The sequence below is a fragment of the Ammospiza nelsoni genome, chromosome 8, assembly GCF_027579445.1.
Source record: "Ammospiza nelsoni isolate bAmmNel1 chromosome 8, bAmmNel1.pri, whole genome shotgun sequence".
Lineage (NCBI taxonomy): Eukaryota > Metazoa > Chordata > Aves > Passeriformes > Passerellidae > Ammospiza > Ammospiza nelsoni.
In genome coordinates this window covers 12,315,925-12,336,454 of record NC_080640.1, presented here as the reverse complement: position 1 = coordinate 12,336,454, position 20,530 = coordinate 12,315,925, and the positions used below count along the sequence as shown (strand labels likewise).

Sequence of the window (20,530 nt, the reverse complement as noted above, 5' to 3'; positions counted from 1 at the left end):
AGGGAATTTCCTTTTCGAGGCATGTGTGCAGCGAGGAATTCGAAATCGGCAAGGTGACGTCAGAGCCTATGTGGGATGCTTGGTAGGATTTCTGTGAAAAGTCTCAGTGCCTTGGGGAGGGATGGGCAGAAATGAAGTATTACAGATGCTTCATTTGAGCTTTAAGTCTATTTTCAGCCTTTGTGTGGATGGCAGCGGAGAGCCTGAAAATATCAGCAGAAGCTGTGGGCTGCTCGAGTCATGGTGCCTTGTGGTAGCTGCACGTTCCCATGCTGTGCTCTCCATAGCAACATATTTTCAATGTAAAACCACAGAACCAGCTGAATAGTTATGAGCATTTACACTCCCATGTGCATGGGAAAACTAATGATGCTGCTGAGCTGCTGCAAGGCAGAAATGGTCCTTGCTTTAAACTGCAGCTTAAGCTGTGCTTTCAGTCTAGGGATGAAATGAAGTTTGATGATGGGAAGTGCTTAGGCACATGAATTCACAGGTGCCCTGTTCTCTTTGGGGAAAAAAGTGACCCTTTTTTAATTACCTAAGAAGTTCTGGGGGCAGGAGAGTGCCCTGGATCTACAACAGGGCAGAGTTAGGTGGGTTGACACAGTGAGGTTTGCCTGGGCTAATGGTGACAATTAATTAAGGGCAATTAATTTAGGGTAAAGTATGCTTTTTTGCAGTTTTTGAGAAAGCAGTCAAGCCCAGTGCAGCAATGCCTCAGATCTGGCAGGCTGAGGTTTGGGTGCTCTCATTGCAGCAGTGTCAATTTTTTGCAGTGAATGTTGTCTGGCACCATGCTGATCCTTTTCCTTGATGGTGCTGGGTTGTCCAGCTTTGAATTCAGCTGAGGGGCTGTAGTCTCCAGCAAAGCAGAGTTGGCTGTGCAGTGCAGGCAAGGCACAGCCATGGGCATGGCCCTGGGATGGCCAGGGAGGTAAATGGATGGAGCCTGCAGGGCTCAGTGGCCAATCCTGGCCATGCCTGGTTTCCTTGTGCCTTGAATCATTCCCCTCCTGCCAGTTTCTGGGACCAGCAGTATGTGTGCTGGGAATGGCTTTGAGGTGTTTTGGCAGGTACCACAGTGGCAGAGCATAGCCTGGGTGTGTGTGTGGCTGTTGTCAAAGGAGCTGCTCCCAGGCTCTGCCTCCAGCTGCCCACAGAGCAGGCATGCTCAGCAGGATGGCACAGAGACAGTGACAACATCTGACACGCCTTTGCTGAATGGCTGGGAGTGCTGGGGAACAAGGCTACTGACCTGGAAAACAAGCCAAGATTAAGAAATGTCAAATTTCTGGGGAGAAGAGGGTTTCCCAGAGGGCTGAGAGGTGGAGAAAGTAGACTTTGGAGGTTACTTTGGGATGGCTCATTTCAAATGGACCATAAACCCTGACATAGCACTGGTGTCTCTGGGAAGTTCCACCCTGACACCCAAAGCTGAGACTCACCCCCAAAAATGGGGCTCTTGGGCGCAGGCAACTGTTGACATCCTGACAGGAATGTAGAGGTGGCTCTCCTCCTGGGGGCAGAGATGGAGGATGATCTCTGCTAATCACAGCCTTTAGGGAGCTCCTGGCAGGGTTGATGTCGCAGTGGGCAGGGTGAGGCAGGCACAGGAGCCACACTGTCCCTCTGACTTGCCCCCAAAGGTGCTGCAGCTGTCTGTGCCCCAGCAAAGCCACTGTGTCAGCAGCTTCTCCTGTGGTTAAAAATTCTGGTAGTCCCATCCATGTTCTGTTTGTTGCAGATGTAAAAGTGAACCCAGCAGCTATCCTGTTATTTGTTTCCTTACTAAATCATGTTTTCTTCATGTTGCTCACAAATATGAATTTTCAAAGCACTGCAAACTCGCTCAAGAAAGAATTGGCATTGCCTGATCTGTGAGACCACGGGCGACTGCAGCAGCCTCGACAGACCTGAGTGAAATGCTTCTGGCAGGACAAATCACTGAAATGCAGTGGGTAGCAAAGTTGTCATTTATCACTGTTCCTGCAGATTTGGGCCATGGTGGCAGTCCCTGTTCACTTGTGTGCAGACAGGGCAGTTTTTCTGCTGTGTCAGCTCTTGCAGCTGTGACAGAGCTGATGTGGCAGAGCCGGAGGGCAGAGCCTGCAGCTCGGGGTGACCCTCACCTCTCCCAGCAGGATGCAGCATCCCCCATGCACTGTGCTGGCTGTCAGCAAGCCAGCAGGCACACACTGGTTCTGTTCTCAGTGCTGTCACTCTGTCCCCCTGTAGCAACAGTGTATGGTGTGTTGGCTGTGGGGACAAGGCTGTAGTGACTTGGAGTCTCTGTAACTCAGGTGTCTCTTTGCCTACTCCAGCAGTCCTGATGATCCCCATGATTTTTCCATGCTATTTTAGGGAGTAAATGCTGTCCCCATTTTCCCCTAGATGCCCCATTTGGAAATGGTTGGACTGCCAAGAGCAGCCCATTTTCCTTGTTGGCAGCATGGAGCAGGACCTGCGTGTTCAGCACCCTGGCCTAGTGGAGGGAGGGATACTCAGCCAGGAGGGATTTCATGGACTTCACAGCTCTTCAGAAGGGCTGCTAGCCCCAGGGTGGAGGGCTCAGCTTGGCCTGGAGAAGCTGTGGAACCCATCCTAGCCAGGGCTGAGCAGCTGCAGTATAACACACCAGCAGGAGGTTTGCAAAAATGAGCAGGGATGCAGAGCCCTCTCAGTGTTTAATAGGAAGAATGAAGAGCTGGCAGGGCACATGGGCAGCATCTCAGCATCTCACCCTGACCCTCTTCCCTGTGTTTATTGTACCCTCTCACTGTGTTATGTCTAATAAGGGCCATAAACTCCCCTGGATGGGACTTCCCATTTTTAACTGTCAGGCACAAGGCACACCTAAGCCACCTTATAAATAATCTTTCTGTGCAGAGGGAAACTTGACTCTGGAACAGAAAGGGGTGGCTATGGCAACACTGTCTGGGTGCTCTGTGTCTGCTGTGGGCTCAGAGCAAAGGGGACATGGCTTCTCCTGGGCTGGAGCAGAGGGTGCACAGCTTCCTGAGGCTCTTTCTGCACGTGGCCATTGACTTCTTCCTCAGCATAAATCATCTCCGTGCCTTGTTGGGATTTCTTCTTTTTCTTTCCCCTTTTTTTCTTCCTTTTGCATACTTTGATATGAAAAAAGTTACAGAACAGAAATACAGCAATTAGTAACCCTTTCTTCTCTGTTTTAGATTACAGGAGAATATGATCACATCCTCTGCTTTTTCTGCCTTTCAGAAATGCTTTTACAGGTTTAGCTATGTGCCTTCCCAGGACCACACTATGGTGGCTGGGAATGGGCTTTGATGTGAATTATCCAGGTTCTGATCTGATCACTAGACTGCATCTGTGCTTGGAAACAAAGACATTTATAAAGTCCGAATTGTTTTAGTGCCAGCAACAGTGGGACTGTACTGAGCACAGTAGGAAGAGGTCTTTTTGCTCTGATATCCAGGTCCCAGACAGACCTGGGATCAGTCCCAGGTTCCTTTGAGCAAGGCATTATTGGTGTTGGTGATGATATTTCAGTTGATGCAAGCACATCATACTGCAATATTTATTATTATGTAGCAAGGCTTTGGTAGTCCCCTACAACAGTTCAGAGTAGGTGTAGAAAGGTTCACAATAACATTCTTACCAAATATTGCTTTAAACATTGATGCTGAAGAAGGCAGAAGCTGAAGAGAAATTAATCTACTAATGGGGTGAGAAATTCTTGAATTTGGGAGAGTCATCCCTATATTGGTTACCAGATTGGTTAATAGATTGAAACTGGACAAGTGGATGAATGATCTGTGGATGAAGTGGATGCTATGATCTATGCATTCAAAATACTGATAGGCAATGAAACTTTTATCTGGGGTGGGTGAGAGTGAAATTTGTCTTTTGCTTGTTAAGGAGTTGGCTGAAGCTCTGGTAGCAAGATTCTTTAGTTCCTTTAGATCAGGGTATCAAAATAATTTTTAAAGAAATCACAAGCCTGGGGATTTGCCATGAGAAATCACAAGCATAGGCATTTGCCATGACAAAATACATGAAGAATTTGTAAAAGAGATGACCTTTTCAGTTAGGTACCTTTGTGGAAGTGAGCATGGGCTCTTTCCCTGATTCCCCCATAATTTTGTCCAGCAGGGACAGCTAAAGTGGGGGATCTAGGCTTAGTTTCAGGAAATCTCCTTTGCTGTTCTCTCCACTGGCACAATGCAAGGGGACACATGGAAAGTGTAGTTTAACAAAGAAATTTTTTTTTTTGTTGTTGTTCTGTGGAATGTAGGTTTTAAACCTTACCCTGTGCTCCTGGTTTGGGGCTGCTGATTTGCTTATGTGCACATCCTGCTACCTTCAGTGGGATATAAATACTTGTTTGGAGGAAGTGTGTGTTGCAGGGCTGTGTTGACCTGGAACATGCCTAAACACATACAGAACTCTTCAGAACTGGTGCAGACAGCAGCAATTGTGCTATTTTAAAACAAGCTCATATGCAGGGCCTTGATTTGCTGTTTCCATGTACAGCTTTGAGAGTGCATCCTGCAGACTCCACCAGCTCTGGAATAGAAGTGAGAGGCATGGTGTGTAATGGTTGTACAGTCATTTTGTACATGTGGAAAGTGAGTCAGAAACTTTTTGAGAGCTCCTTCATGTTGATTTATGGGTGGAAATTCTCCAAGAAAGAGATGTTAAAATGAATTTAAACAAATAAAATATTCTGGACAAATAGCACTATGTGCATTCTTTCAGATATATGTTTTTTGGATCTTTAGATGAGGAACCAGCTTGGAGGAGGAGAGATATCTATAAACTTGGTTAGTCATGGTTGAAAAATTGAAATACTTTTGGCAAACTCTAGCTGTTTTCTTTTACTATTTTCAAAATTCTATATTTCAATGTTCAGTCTTGAAATAACATTTTAATCTTGAAAAAAATCACTGGCAACAGTGATTTCCAAACAAGCCGCAGAAACCAACTGGAGAAACTCTTGATCCAATATTCATTTGCTTTTATAAAAGGAAGCAAGATAAGCTGAACACTCTGCTTCAGGTTAGCCTGAAATACTGTATCTTCACAATTAATTGATTTTTCTTCAGGCAGGCAGTGAAATATTATGTATTATTACTGCATTTCACAGGCTGCATCTTTAGTAGAAAATGTGCTTTTAGCCCTAAAAGGTAGGTGAGTTAGCAGCAAAATCCTTGTGATGCCCAGGCAGTTTATCATTTAGCAGTGCTCTTTGAATGGAACAGGGCTGCAGCAAGCCCAGGCTCCTGGCATTCCCAAGGAACTGAGTTTTCCCCCAGTGGGATGAAATCAGCTCAGTAAGCAATGGTGCTGGGTGAAATGCTGGCCCTTGGGAGACCCTGCCAGGTAGGAGGTGGTTGTTGCTGGGCTGAGCTCTCCCCCAGCACTGTTTGCAAAGCCACCAGTGGTGGCAGGAGCCTGGCACTGGGAATGTGGGGAGAAGCTGCAGAAGGAGCTTCAGCATCCCCATGGCTGCCCCAGGGCACAGGGGTAAATGCAAGTGAGTGACAAAGGAGAGATGCAGGAAGGGAGGATGACAAATGGGAAGGAGGCAGAAAGTGTTTGTTTTGAAGAAAGTTGCTGTCAGGTGATTCAGGGGGTGAGGGAATGTGTCTGGTTCAGCTTGGAAATGTGCTGTGAGCACTGAGATGCTGTGGAAACATTTGCACAGGAACATAAGGTTGGAAACAGGCTTGTGGGAGGGCTCACAGCAATCTGTGGCAGAGCACATTGAGGTAAAGTTGTGGGGTTAACACTGCCTGCACTTGTGTTCTTACCGGAATAGGTGAAATGAGAGAGACAAAATTCCTAGGAGAACAGGAGGGTAAAAGGGATGATTGTGCCAAGAGTAAGCAACAGAGTCAGAGCTATGAGAAGACAGCTCTATAAAGTTATTAGACAATAAGAACTTGCAATTATTGCCCTAATTTCCCATTAAGAATGTAAAAACAAACAAACAAACAAAACAAACCCAGAGCTTTTCTATAGAGAAATTTACATTTTAAAGATCAGGAAAGATAAGATAAAGTGGCAATTGACAGACTCCTGGGAGAATTAAGTCTATTACAGGTAATTAAAAGAAGTGAAAAAGGCTTTCCATCTATAGAAATAGTCAAAGGAAATGGAAGGGAAATGTGGGTCACCCTACAGAGAGAGGCAGGACTGAGATTAAAATAATATTGGCATGGTCCTAAAAGTGATGATTGTTTTTCTGTGGTTTCCAAGAGGGATAATAATAATTGATCATGGAGGAGGCCTGGGCCATGGAGGTGAAAATCATTGATTGGGGTGGAGTGAGGTTCAGAGACTTCATGTGTTATTCAGGGATGGATTTAGGGGTGAATAACAGGATCTAGGTTGTCTCCACAAAACCCAGGGCATGTGGTTTCTGTTCAAATCATATTTCTCTGACTTTAAGGGAAGTTAGGAAACCCATGAACACAATAAAGGGAATCAGACCAGGAGGAGCCAATATCCAAAGGTGGCTTGTGGTAGTGGATAGGCACATCTTCAACCTGAAGGATGTTTGTCAGTCTTCAGAACTGCTGGCTGGGGAGGATGAATTTGCCCTGAATGAAAAGCCTGAATGAAACTCAAATGTGTTGCTGGTAACACAGATGTTGCCAATACCCTACAGACTCTCTATGAGCATCAGCTTTTGTAGAAAAGAAAACAAATGCAAAATGTAACACACATATGGAAGTTTGTTCTCCATAACCTACTGTCAGACTCTTTCAGAACATTCATATTTTCTGAGGAGAGCAGCAGTAATTTATTTCAGTTTTATGAGGGGAGTTATGCTCTTTGTTCTGTTTCACATGTGCAAATCAATTTGCCATGGTTACAGATGTTAGGCAGAATTGTATGAATATTTGTTATAAAGCAGACTGGTTCAGAGCACTTTATTAGATAATAAACACCCCAAACTACAATTTATTGATCCATGTATAAGACTGTATGCTATCATTCCTTGGATTTTATTGAAGAATATGCAGATGATCAGTTCAATTACTATGCTGACCTGGGAACTGCAGTTGCTCACTCTGGCTTAAAAACAGCCAGAATTCTCTAAAGCTCAGGGATTTTTATTTTCTTTTCTGAATATTTCAGCTTGGAAACTGGCAGCACATGAGCTCACATCCTTTTAGAATCCAGATTGCTTGTTTGTTTTTTTCTGTTTTGTTTTGCTATGATATTTTGTCTGTACCATTGGTACAACATTGACAACCCATGGCAAGAAATCTGTGATAGTCACAGCAAACCAAGGTCATATTTGTGTTCTTGGAAAAGTGAACAGGTCCCAGGGGTTTTCCTGAGATTCATTTACCAGGACACCAGCTGCCTGGTGGTATGAAAACACCATTACCCCAAAGCAGGATTTGGTGCTAAATGGCCACAGGAAGCCATCAGATCCGCACAATGAATTTATCAAAGACCTAGCTGTTGGTAACAACTAAAGACTAGGTTTATTCTCTTCCATCCCATTTTTTATCACCTCTCCAAAACTGAGTCATGCAAACCAAATAGTTTTAGTGCTCAATATCTCCCAAATGCCTGTAAAGAAATGCTGATTTTTATCCAAGTAAATGCAATCACAAAGCAAAGATGAGTCCAGGGAGATGAACAAAAGCATTGTTGATTTCCAGTAATTTCTGTTAAAGTGGCAGATGTTTGTAGCCTTGCAATTGGTTCCACAGGATGAATGATCTGCTTTCTTTTGTAAACCAGCTTTAAATTTTTGTGACAATTTTTAGTGTAAATATGAATTATTTCTCCCACAGAAGAACTTTGGCTTTGGACTCTTTGTAACCCTTGGCTTGAGCTTTGACTTCTGCCCCTTGGTTATTGTAGAAATTCGCTCAAATACTTCCATCAGTATTGGAAAAAATATCTGAATGTCTTGCCAGGAAGTTGATTTAGGACTGTGTTGGTCACAGGCACACAAATGGACTCAGGTGATTTACATACCTGCTACTCCTGCAGTGATAATGGCTGATATGAAAAAGCAGGTAATTTGCCTCCCAGGCTGCAGTGGGCAGGAAGCCAATATTTGCTTGTAGCAATTAACTCCTGCTTTTCCCAAGTGGATGCGCATGAAATGTGTGTGTGCTCTCCACTGACTGTGCAGTGATCCCAAATTGGCCTGTTGGGGAAGGAGGAATTCTGGAATGGTGGCTTCCATGTTGGCCACTGGGATCTGTAGTGGATGAGGAATCCAATGTTGACTTTTGAGGTGAGAAGAGCAACCTGCATACAGAAGCAGAGGAGCAGCAGATAGAGAATAATGCAAGAATAATGCATTGATGAAGAATTAGGAAATGAGAAGGTTTATCATGGAAAATGGAGTGGTTTTGTTGTGCACTGAGCTAAACCCTAAGGGTCTTCACTTAAGAGTTCTGCCGGAGGAGCCATCTATCCCTCCGGACTGCTCAATCCATCCCACAGTTTCCAGTCTATAAAATAAGAACACTAATTCTTCCTGCCTGCCACTCACCTCTTATATATACTTTCTGTTTACATGGTGAGGAGTGTCTTCTGCTGCAGAGCCTGGCAGCTGGGTTGTGATCTCAGGTGCAGTTTGCCCCAGAGCAGATTTTACTGTCTCTTAAAGAGCAGCCTGGCATCTTCCATAAATAGCTGGTACAAGTGGTATTGTCTGTTGGCTGTAGTTTTGCAAAGAGAGGAGCCAGAGCAGTGAGAGCAAATGGGGGCACCTCCATTTGAAATGGGATATTTATGCTGTCAATGAAGCAATGAAATGCACATAGCAAGATATTGTGTAAGTAGATTTTGACTGATGTCCTTGATTTGATGTGGGTGTTTTCAATATGGAATGGTTGATCAGAGGCAATAACTCAGTTGTTCATAAAGAGAAATGTACTTTGTAAAAGTGAATTCCTAAGTATATGGCAGAAGACGTTTTTAGTCTGAATCATTCCTTTGAGGGATTTTAAACATTTGCCTCCCACATACTACAGTAATGCTCTGGAAGTGGTTTCATTGTATGGTCCGAGAAGCTGCATTCTGGCGCCTGATGGTTTATGAGAAATAAACACAATGGAGTGGTCTGGGGTTATATAAATTCGCCATTTAACAGCACAAGCAGTGAGGGGAGAACCTGTGTGCAGCATCAGAGCAGGAGGACCTGTCCAAGAGCGTGGGTCTCTGCAGCATTATGCTGAGCGTGGCAGATCCCAGCCTCCTCTCCAGACCTCACATGGAGAGTAAGAGTTTGCAGAAAAACAAATAATTTTATAAGTATCTCCTCTCACACGGCCAGCAGGGAAAAGCACTTTAGACATGCTCTGTGAGTGGAGCTTTGCCTCTTAATGACTGTGAGCAGGGCCTCAGCATTCTTAACTTCTGTTTTTCTCCTGTGTTTATTTTAAGTAAGGATGATTTTTACTCTCCTGCTTGCAGAGCTCCTCCTGCTACAACAAAGCAGTTAGGAGGCACATGGCAGAAACTGAGGGAGCCTAGAGCAAAGAATCCCATGGTGATGAGGATGTCTTCACACCATGAGTACAGCAGGCACTATGAAAATCTTCTTCCAGTTACCCTTTAATTTTGGTGGGTTTTGAACCCAGGGCTACAGAATGGTCCTTCTCTTCCTAGATCCAGTCACAAATGCTTTTCTTCTTCCCACTGGAGGTGATGCTGTGGGCTGAATGCCATACACACATCAGGCAAGCTGGCAACCAAAGGAGTTTGAGAACAGGTATTACTCCTTGCCACCAGTTGCACTGATCTCTATCCTTATTTTAGGAGAGATAAATGAGAATATAAGTTGCTTCCATTTTATCACATTTTCAACCCTCAGTCACCTTAAAGTACATAATAAGTTGAGTTATAAACAACATACAGACATTCGTCTGGCCACTCTGCACTGTGGCATGGCAGCCCCCAGCAGTGCACATCAGCTTGCCAGGACTGAGCCAGCGAGGGAGCAGTGAGTGCCACAGCACAGCACAGGGCAGCTGAGCTGAGATTGATAATGCACTGCCATGGTGGGCAGTTGGAGCCTGGGAGCCACAGAAGGGTCACAGAAACACAGGTTTATTTCTTGTCTTACAACTGGTTGCTTTCCCCAATTGCCCTTGAGTGTGATGCTGTTTTACAGCGTGGTACCTCTGCCTCATGTTTCAAACACCTCTCTCTGCAACATCAGAATCCTGCCAAATGGACTCTTTGGTGCATGCAGACCACAGAGAGGCACTGCAAGGTTACAGGTGTTGGAAGGGCAGCTGCCCTCTCTGGGTAACTCCTTGTGGCAGGTAGAGCTGATGGTGGGAAAAAGAGCCTTCATCTGCACTCCTGAGTGGGAATGCAGCCACTCCAGGGTGGCGGGAATAGTACAGTATACATCCTTTTGCAGGTGCAGGTTTACACAGAATATTTTTGCAGGGGCCTCTGATTTCAATGTGTATTTTGGTAGCTCAGTACCCCTGAGGTTGCTTGGTCGTGGAAATTATACCATGAGCACCAGTACTCACTGAAAATACCATTACCCAGTGAAGTGAAGAATTAAGAGAAGAAAATTGCACTTGTGAAAAGTAAAGCAAAGAACAGAAGGAAGGAAAACCATCAGTTTTTCACATGGAAAGGGAGGTATCATACCAGCAAAATTCTGGCCTTGCTAATTTTTTACTCTTGGTTTAGTAGCTAGGGACAGAAATGTTCTCCAGATTCAAGGAGTCACCAAGCACTTCCTTGACTTCTCAGCATTCTCTCTTCTGGAAGGGAGGGAGGATCATTAGAAATGGACTATATTCTTAAGGTTTTCACAGAATGGTCTGAGTCCCCAAATTAAAAGTTATTTTTTTGTAGTAGTAAGAGTCACAGTTGGTTTATTTACACTAGGTGTTCCATAGCTCATTCTGGTGACTGGTTGCAGACCTCATACTCTGAAGAATTACAATTCATGGAGGCCATAGGATTGCACCAATCTCAGGAAACGGATCAAGAAGAGGTCTGTGTCCCTTGAGCTGTAGTTAAACACAAGTCTGAGTTTCCAGCCTGTGTGTGCATCCAGCTGAGTTTGCTCTGCTGTCTTAGATCCTTTACAGGTGTAGGAATACTGGCTGCTCTTGACCTTGGAAAGTCAAGCCTTCAGGCAGTAACAGACAGTACTGAAAAAAGAAAAAAGAGGAGGCAAATGGTGATTTGACAGTCTGACAGCAACACATTCCCTTTGGGCATGTGTGGGGCTGAGATGATCTGTGCATGCTGGTGTATTCAATTTGCATGTATGTGATCTCTGTATATTATAGAGATAATGTATATATTCTACATATTAACATAACACATGTTTAAGGAAATAAATTATTTTGACAAGACAACATTTGGCAGTAGCTCAAAAGAAAGGTGGTAGTGAAATACTTTTGATCTGAGTGCAGTGATTTCAGGTGCATCTGTCTGCTCACCAGCTCCTTGTATAAGCTGTTTTAGAGAGTTGCTGCAGTTGCATTGAGCTTGCACAAAGTGGGAAGCTCTTCCATGCCCTCTGAGCAGGAAAATGGAAAGCTTTGAAACCTCTCACATGAGGAAGATACTTGAAATTATTTTTCTGTGTAAGGAATCACCTGCTGAGAATCTAAATTTTGCAGATGAACCCCACTGAAGAGGAGAAGAAAACAGAAAGCGGCTGAACTGCTCAAGTGCCCTTATTTCTATTTAGATAAATTAATTACTCCTCCTAACCTTTTTCTTAAACAAATCTAGAAAAAAATACAAAGTCATTTGTAAAGATAGACATCCTTTAAATTCAGTGTCTCAGATTCTCCAACTGAGGAGCAGAAAATCTGTATTTAGTAGAAATCCTTTCCACTTTGGCTTTGTGTGTACTGCTACCAGAAACTATAAGTCTCAAAATCCAGAAATAACATTGTAACTGCACTTATGCAGAGCTCAGCAAAACCTCTCTGGAAAGCTACCTGGTCAGCCAGCTCCACTGAGCTGCCATGGTCAGGGCCAGCTGCTGGTGGTGTTAATGCTTGCTCTGGTGGCTTGGGGACAGCTCTGCTCTTCACAAGTCCATCTATTCTCACCCAAGGAGATCTCTCATCAATTGAATTTTCCCAAAGTAACACTGCCAAGTGTCTTATACAAGAAGTTTTATAGCCTTGGATGTTTAATGACGAGATGAATGATTTCTAAATTCTTCAGACTGAAGCTGGGTGGTCCTTGGTAATAGGCTGTTGGACCCATTTTGTGTCTTATAGTCTCATCACATGAAGTCTTTCAGTCTTTTTGATGTGTCCCCCAGATTTGCCTCTGTAAATGTAAATGCTCCTGAACAAAGGAGTCTCTCCTGTGTAGGCATTAAAAATCACTTGTAAATGTTCTGCAGGGCTAAGGCTGTGTTATGGGGCCACTCCAGCATGAAGAGCTTAAATCTGTTTTCAGCGTGACTAGTTTGGTCTGTGTTTAAAAAGTGAGAACTGAAGCTTTAAAGGAAGAAAACAACTAATTCCTGGGCATCTTCTTCTGAAAGAAAGTGGTCAACGTCATCTCATTTGTTCCACATTTCACCAGATCTGTTCTTTCACAGCCCTTGGCCTTCATCAGTTATTGTGGGTAAATGGCATTCCACATTTCTTCCAACCTACCTACTACCCCAAAAGATGAATCCCACTTTTGTTTTGATTTATATTCAATGGGATTTTTTTTTTTCCTTTGGCTGGATATTTTGCAATGCAGGCCAGCATCTCTTAGAGACTCATCTCTAAATTTTCACAAACATACTTCAGAAGCCAGTAAACTGCAATCCTTTCTTCCATGGTTATTTGAAAACATTAATGAACTAAGTGTCACAGTCACTTCTATATGCTAGAGACATTTTATTCCTTAGGCAGCCATGCATCTGAGCTACTGAGGGATTTAAGTAAAACAGTTGGATATGTAACCCTGGTTTGCTATCACTGCCATGTGTCTTGTCTGCAGAACTCCATCTCTCTTAGCCTCTTTTCAGATGGAAAGAGATATTCTGTCCAGCAGCCAAAGGGAAATGCAAGCATCCTGGTGGAAAACAAGCTGTTTCAAAACCCTGGCTGCAAGCTACCCACACATCACAGTTGTCAGCCAGGCTGCACATGTATGGTTACAGGGAATAAAATAGAGAGGACCTTCTGTTCCTATTCAGAAAGGTCTCTATCCATTCACCTACACAAAAGGATTGTCATCAGCTGCCAGTATTAATTTGTTCTCCTATGTAGGTTTCCAGCTATAGGAGGATAAAATAAGTCCAGTGCTATCCAGCAGGAGCACTTGGAATGCAAATGCTAGCCCATTAATGTGACCCACTTCTAGATTACTTGGGGTAATTTCTGATCTTATTTATTCCTCCTTTTCTTCAATTAACTTCTGAGAGGCTGAAATATCAGTATGCAAAAAAATAAAATATGAGAAACAAAGCCCATTTTTATTTTAGGACTCTTCTTCCCTTGTAATAGCAGTTTATTTAAAGAGGAGCCTGGAATAATCCAGTTTAAGCAAAGCAAAGAGCTCTACTGAAGCCAAACCTTGTGTGGGTGTGCTCTTGTCAGGACTCCCAGAAGAGGAGGACAGGAAAGGCTGTTAGTCAGACCACAGATATTGCAGGAGATGTTGGTTACTCAGTAGCTGGCATTATTCCTTGGCATACCAGTACAGAGCTACTACTCTGGTGTACTGGGAGACAGTACATCCCACTGGGAAAATCCTCAGATAACCTGGTGTCCTGCTCTTTATTGTCATAAAGAAAACCCCAAGGATATGTGAGTGGAAGAGGTGTCCACTTCAAGGGCCTAGCATGTGCTTTAGGGACAACTTTGCCTCTTCCCCTTGTTCCACCTTGTGCTGTGTTTGCAGCACGTCCCACGCTGGGGTCTGGTGTGTTGCTTGTGTTGTGTGGGGTGGTGTCACCTCCTGCTATTTGGACCTGGGCTCAAAGCCACAACAGACTTCAGTCCAATTGGGTCACAGCTTCTTACACCATCCCAAGAGTTTCCACATACTCAATTTTCACAGAAAGTTGGACATAAAAATAAATTTTTGCATTATCTCAGCTTTCTTTATAATTTTTTAATGAAGGTGGTTTTTTTCAGTATATTGTTCTTTCAAATTTCTAAGACAACAGCACAGCTAAGGATGTAGTAAATATAAGTAATTTCAGTATTAAAGACAGGGGAGTATGTTCCTCAGAAAAAAAAATAAATTGATTAGTTCTTGAAGCAGCAGGTGATACTAACAAAGAAAATAAGGTTCAATTTTGTTTCCACTGGTGGATTTGAATGTCTGAGCATCATTTTTCTTAGTTATATATCTGTGGATTTGAATTTTAATTATTTGGGTTGGATATAATAAATTATTGTATTGTATTTCTAATACCTGGCATATTCTCAAATTCTGCACTGTAAAATGCATGTCTGTACTGCTCTGCACTGAGAACCAGAACACTAATGATTAGCTATAGACAGAAATATTCATTAAATTTCATATGGTGATAAATAATATAGAGCTGAACATAACAATTTCTTTAAAATAAAAAAAAATTGTAGCTAGATATTTATTTCGTAAGTCTGTGAGAATTACTGTAGACAATAAAGAGGCCATGAAAGAGAGCCTGCATAGATATTGATTGATATGTTGAGGGTGTATTTCAGATATTTATCCTCTGCTTTCCCTCTCCAAGGAGAGCCTCCCTTGGGCAATTCTTGCCATTGATTTTGAGTCTGCCTGCTCAGAAGCTGGAAATGTTGTTGCTGGTGGGGAAAGTACAAGAACAGCAATTGATTGCAAATACATTTTATGATACTCTGCTCCCATATTTCAAAGGGGAAAATGTATTAATGGCGGCAGGTCTCGGAGTCTCCCTTTTAAACATATCGAGCAAACCCATATTTTTTCAAGCTCCTGGACATTTTTATTTTCTTGGAAAGTGACCCTTTTTTGTTTCCTTTCTCCCACAGACAGTGAAATCATCCCTCCCGACTGCCTGCGGCCTCGCTCCTTCACGGCCATCCGCCGGCCCTCACTGCGGCGGGACACGGAGGACACGCGCCTCTCGGTCAGCCTGTGCGACCTCAACCTGCAGGAGGACGCCTTCCATGTGACGGCCACCACCTGCCCCATCCCGCAGAACTCCCTCAACTCCCAGCACTCCCACCTGCTCCCGTCCCAGCTGGAGAGCGACCTCCGCTTCCACCTCCTCCGGGGACCCCACGTCAAAATCCTGGATGACCAGACCGTGGCCCGCCTGGAGCATGCCCGCGAGGAGAGGACTTTGGTGTTCACCAGCAGACCCCTTCGGATCAACGAAACCATTTTTGTCAAAATCAACAAGTCCAATGCCGTGCGCACAGGGACGCTCTCCTATGGGGTGACGTCCTGCGACCCCGGCACCCTGCGCCCCAGCGATCTCCCCTACAACCCTGAATCCCTGGTTGACCGAAAGGAGTTCTGGGCCATCTGCCGAGTGCTGGTGCCCCTGCAGAGCGGAGACATCCTGGGATTTATGGTGAATTCCGATGGTGAGCTGCACTTGAGCCACAACGGTGCCGGCGTTGGCATGCAGGTGTGCGCGGACTGCTCCCAGCCCCTCTGGATGTTCTTCGTTTTACACGGCGCCATCATGCAAATTCGATTGCTGGGTATGTTGGGCCCCCTTTTTCCAAACCTTGTGCACAAGAAAGCAAGGAGGGAGGTACATCATGGGAGAGGGAGTAAATGGCTCCCTCCCTGCTCTAGGATGAGGTACAAATTTTGGTTTGTATTTCAAAGAAGGTCTTTCATAAAAAGAAAAAGAAATGCAAAGGCACAAACATAGCATATGGGTGTGAGTTACAAGACAACCTCCTTGCACTTCAGTAACACCCTTCACATGATGGTCTCAAAGATCTTTTCAGATAATGAATTAAGCCTCAGGGACCTCCATTAAAGTACAGATGAGTCATCACTGACCTAAGACAAGCAAGGAGGGCAGAGGAGAGGTGCTTTGGGCCGAGCTAATGTAAGGCGTAGCCAGCAGGAGAAAAGAGATCTGATGCCCCTCTCTGTGTGTTAGATATCTGGGATGATGGACTCCCAAAAGAGGGGTGTCCTTGCTTTCCCAGGCTAGTATGTGAGAGGCAAGCCAGCAAGCAGAGAGGAAACCCTGTGCTTCACTGAGCATGGCACTGACCATCTCAACTGGAGAAAGGTTTCCTTGTCCTCCAGCCCTTTTTAAGGCAGTGTAGCTCACACAGGTTGAGAGACCTCTGAAGAGCTGGCCTCTTGGTATTTTTGCTGTTTTTTCAGCTCTTTTAGCTGACATACTTCATTGAAATGCTTCAAGTCACAGTTGGAAGGAGTGGAGGGGGAAGCTTTGAAATATCATTTCTCAGGATCAAATTTACTTTCTCGTGTGTGTGTTTTAGACCAAGTATAGGATGTGTTCAATCATTAATTGATACCATATCATGGTTCTGCTCTATCAGTGTCAGACAGTAAAAGATGGATTCTGAGAACATGATGTAATCCCCAGTACCCCTATAAATGAAGACTAAAAAATGCTCCTTTCTGTTTATACTGTTGTATAATTTTAAGTATACTTATATTCCATTTTGCTTTAAATCCTCCTCATACCTAACAGCAAAAAAACCTCCAACAACCTGCCTCTCCATCAAACTCAAGAGCCAACAAACACCTCCTTTTTTAAGGATTTATAGACAGTATTAGAAGATAAATTGTGAACACACACACATCTGTCTGCAGGGTCCAGTTCACGTTAATCACAGTATGAAATGCCTTGTATAATTTGTTTGAAGTTGACCACAGGCCTCTGCTGTGAGTGTTTTGTGGCTGTTAAAGGCTCACAGAAGACAAATGTAATACTGCAATTTATTTCCAGGAGCCCGAGACTCAATCCCTGCTAATTCAGCCTGATTACATTTGATGTGGGTACTGTGCATAATCCGTGGTTTGCTCTGCTCTCCACCAGCATGTCATTGTGATAATGGTAGGTGAAGTCAAACAGAGCCCAGTAAAGCAGGAGATTAAATGCTCCTGTGTATGTTAGAAGGAAAACATACTTAGGTCATTGAGCTGCTGGTGAAACTAAATCATCAACCAGTGCTTCCTTTCATATGAGATCACTGATTCTGGCAGTTTGGCACAGAGCAAGGAGCCTGTTTGCAATGAGCTCTGAAACAGGGCAGCAAGGATGTGTCTTCCCAGAGGGACAGAATCACATCCTCATACTGAGTTTGACAGAGCATGGACATGAGCACAGATCTCCTGTGTAAACCTCCTGCTGTGCATGCCCTGCAAATGTCCTCCCTGCTTATCACAAGTTCAGCCCAAACCAGAACATCCCCAGTGTGTGTTTTAGATAAATCTACACTTGTATGCATGAAATGAAATGTGCAGAGTTGGAAAACCCTTCACTTCTTGGGTTTATGACCATGACAGACTTTTCTAGCCTTGATCGCTGGAAAAGAACCTGAAAATGGGCTATTGTTCCTTAGTGAGATGTAAGTGAAAAGATCTGGACTTGCTGACCTTGCCTCTCTCAAGGAAAGGGTAGGACCCTGCTGAGTGTACAACTTTATCCATATCAGCTTGGGCAGCAAGCTGTTATCTCCAAGTTAAATGCTCTGGAATTGGAGCTTGTCTGTGTTTTTTAACAGGTATTAAAACACAAATAGAGCTTTTCATAGCTATATTTCCAGTATAACAATGCTGGGAGCAGGGAGCAGTGCAGTCCCAGTATCAGTACAACATGAGTGTAGTACAACTGCCCAGAGAAAAGCACTGATGCTGTCCCAACAGCATCTCTGCAACTGCAGTAATTACATGGATCAGCAATATCCTGACAGAAGGCAAAGAAAATAATGAACTCCCAACTCTAACTATTGCAGTTTTATTAGGGAGGTGATGTGCACTGTTTGCACTGCAGTGGAACAGATTATGGTGCTTGCCATAATATGTGTCATTATAATATTAGAAAATGTAAGAAGAATGTAAAGTGTTCACCTTTCTAATGACATGCACCATCTTCAGAATGCAAACAAGAGTAATTTTGTGAGATCTGTCTTTTGTAATTTGGGCTTTATATCACAGCAGAAGACATTTATAGTCATCTTTTTCTAGTTTAAATAGAAAAAATGAAGTTACATATCCTTGAAAGAAATGAGACACAAATATTGCAAAAGGCATAATTGTACCAAATATATCCTAAATAGCAGATGTCATTCTGTTTCTGGGGCACACCATTATGAGATGAACCAAAGTCACATTATATAGTGTTAAAGCAACATCAGCACTACAGCTGACTATAAAATTAAATTAAAGTTTCTGGGTTTGCTTCTTCTCCAGCTTTTCAGTTTTGTTTGGAGAATGGACAGCCCCTCTTACACCTAGATAAGGTTTGTTTTTGACTTGGAGAACAAGATGACTCCAGGTATTGATCACTGGAGACTGTATTTCATGACTGGACATTATTTAGTAGGTCCTGATGCAGAGCAGGAGCAAGCTCAGGTCTCTGCTGGCCTGTGACTTTGCCATAGAAGCTGACATTTGCTGACTGCAGCTATTCCACAATGCTGGAGACACAACATTTATTTCCTAATATCAGGGGAGACCATCTCTACCCAGGCTGGTGATCTTACAGGACTCTGTAGGAGAGGAGGGCAGTGTGGGGTTAGCTGGATAGTAAAGAATTCTGGCTTCTGGTTTCCTCTTATCAATCTGTCATTGTATACTGGCAATATATTTGCTGTAAGAGAAATGAAACAGCTGAAAATAAAGATGAGGTCGGAAACACTATTATTCTTCATGCCATCCCAGTAAAAGTAAAACAAATTAAACTCAAGTCTCACTATAATGCAGTGAGAGGCCACAGTCATCTGTAGAGGAGGCAGAAGAAAGTCAGTTTGTTTCAAAGAAAAGTTTAAAAGGCAACTTGACCACATAGAGCAAAGATAAATGACAGAGAAGGGCACTTTAATGTGGCAGATAATAGCATAAAAAATATCAAGCTGCTGGGAAATGGACACAAATTTTAATTAAACATAAATGAGGCTAATTAACTATGGGAACCAGCTATTGAGGAAGGCAATAGATCTTTTTTGTCAGGGAAGCCCTTCTAAATATTTTATATGTTAAGTGCTGGTCTTAATTTAGTAGTTCTGGGGATTATGCACATAAAAACAACCAAGCAGAGACCCAGATAATTAGACATGTAGAAATGAAACAGTCTTTGTGTGTCCTTTAGGAATTTCATTAGTTGAGGATTGGGTTGGTTTTTTCAGATATCATTCCTATATAGTCAACAAAACCAGCCAATTAAATTTGATTTACTGCTCTCAGCTTTTGCTGGTAAGCATTTCAGCTCTCACACAGTTTTATTGACAGCTCTGAAAGTTTGAAATGAGCCAGTCTGGATACAATGGTCTGGTTTTGGTCAGGTTTTGGTGGTGTAATTCATTTATGAAGTTAAATTGATTGACCCCATAAGGTTTCAGAATGTATGACTCATGTCTGGAGAAGCTATCACAGCAATAAGTTTATATATTTAATGTTTGAGGATCCAAATGGTTGGGGATATTCTTTTATTTTCTTTTGTCTCAGAGTTGAATTGCTAGCAAGTAAAACAACTTCCTTAATATCTTTTTTTATTTTGTGGTTTTGGTTTCCCTTGCGAATTTCATCCTTTCCAATAATATTGAAGCTTTCTTTTGAGCAATGAAATAACATGTTCCATCAACAGTCACACTAATGAAGCCAGGTTGCCAACTTATCTGTCCTTTCTTTCCATGCACTTCAGTAACTCCAGCCCCACCAGAACAGCTGCACAATATAGCAGCTTTCTGGATGTCTCCTAATGCTGGCCAAGAGCCAGTCCTAGGCATGAAAAAAACAACCCAAGAGGCAGCATTTGTTGTGGGCAAGTCTGAACTCACATCCATGCTGGATAAATGCAGAACCTGGGACACTTTCCCACCTCCTTTACCACGGACATGAGCTGGGGCTCCTTCTTGGCTGCCCACTGAAAAATATTTACATATCAGTTGTTGCTGAGGCTTGCATCCTTCTTTAAGACTTTATTGAAATTGGACAATGTGCTCAAAACTGAGGAGATGAGTAAGAAAGATTTGACATGGGACTTGCAGAAAAACCAGCTCTGTGTCCTTGGTTCCTCGGGATTTCTGACAACACCAGTGGGCAACAAACCAAATTGGAAATTAGCTTAGCAGAGTACTGTGGGACACAATTTGCTGGCAAAGGGCTCTTTAAATCAACAGTGAAATTTGATCTGGAGTGGCCTTGGTGCCAGTCTGAAGGACTGCCAGCTGCAGCCAGTCCCAGTCACAGGCAGGCTTACTCGGAGCCGTGCCCATTATGACTCTTACTGGTGGTCAAACTTAGCAGCCCTGGTAGTGCTGCCCTTGTTAAAACAGCCTTTTTCCTGGAGCTGACTGAAAAGACCTGAAACTTCATGGATGAACAGAGTAGTGCCTTGCTTAGGTGTCAGAGAGCAATGGTTTACCAGAAGGAA

The 20,530-nt window shown here is 43.4% G+C and overlaps 1 protein-coding gene across 1 annotated transcript in view; it reads left to right on the top strand.

Annotated features, from left to right (window-relative positions):
* NEURL1 (neuralized E3 ubiquitin protein ligase 1) overlaps positions 1-20,530 on the top strand; it is a 141,277-nt gene that overhangs the window by 108,707 nt on the left and 12,040 nt on the right. Inside the window, exon 4 of the mRNA XM_059477062.1 lies at positions 14,964-15,644. Within this exon, the coding sequence (XP_059333045.1) occupies positions 14,964-15,644 (681 nt within the window). The remainder of the gene's footprint in view (positions 1-14,963; positions 15,645-20,530) is intronic.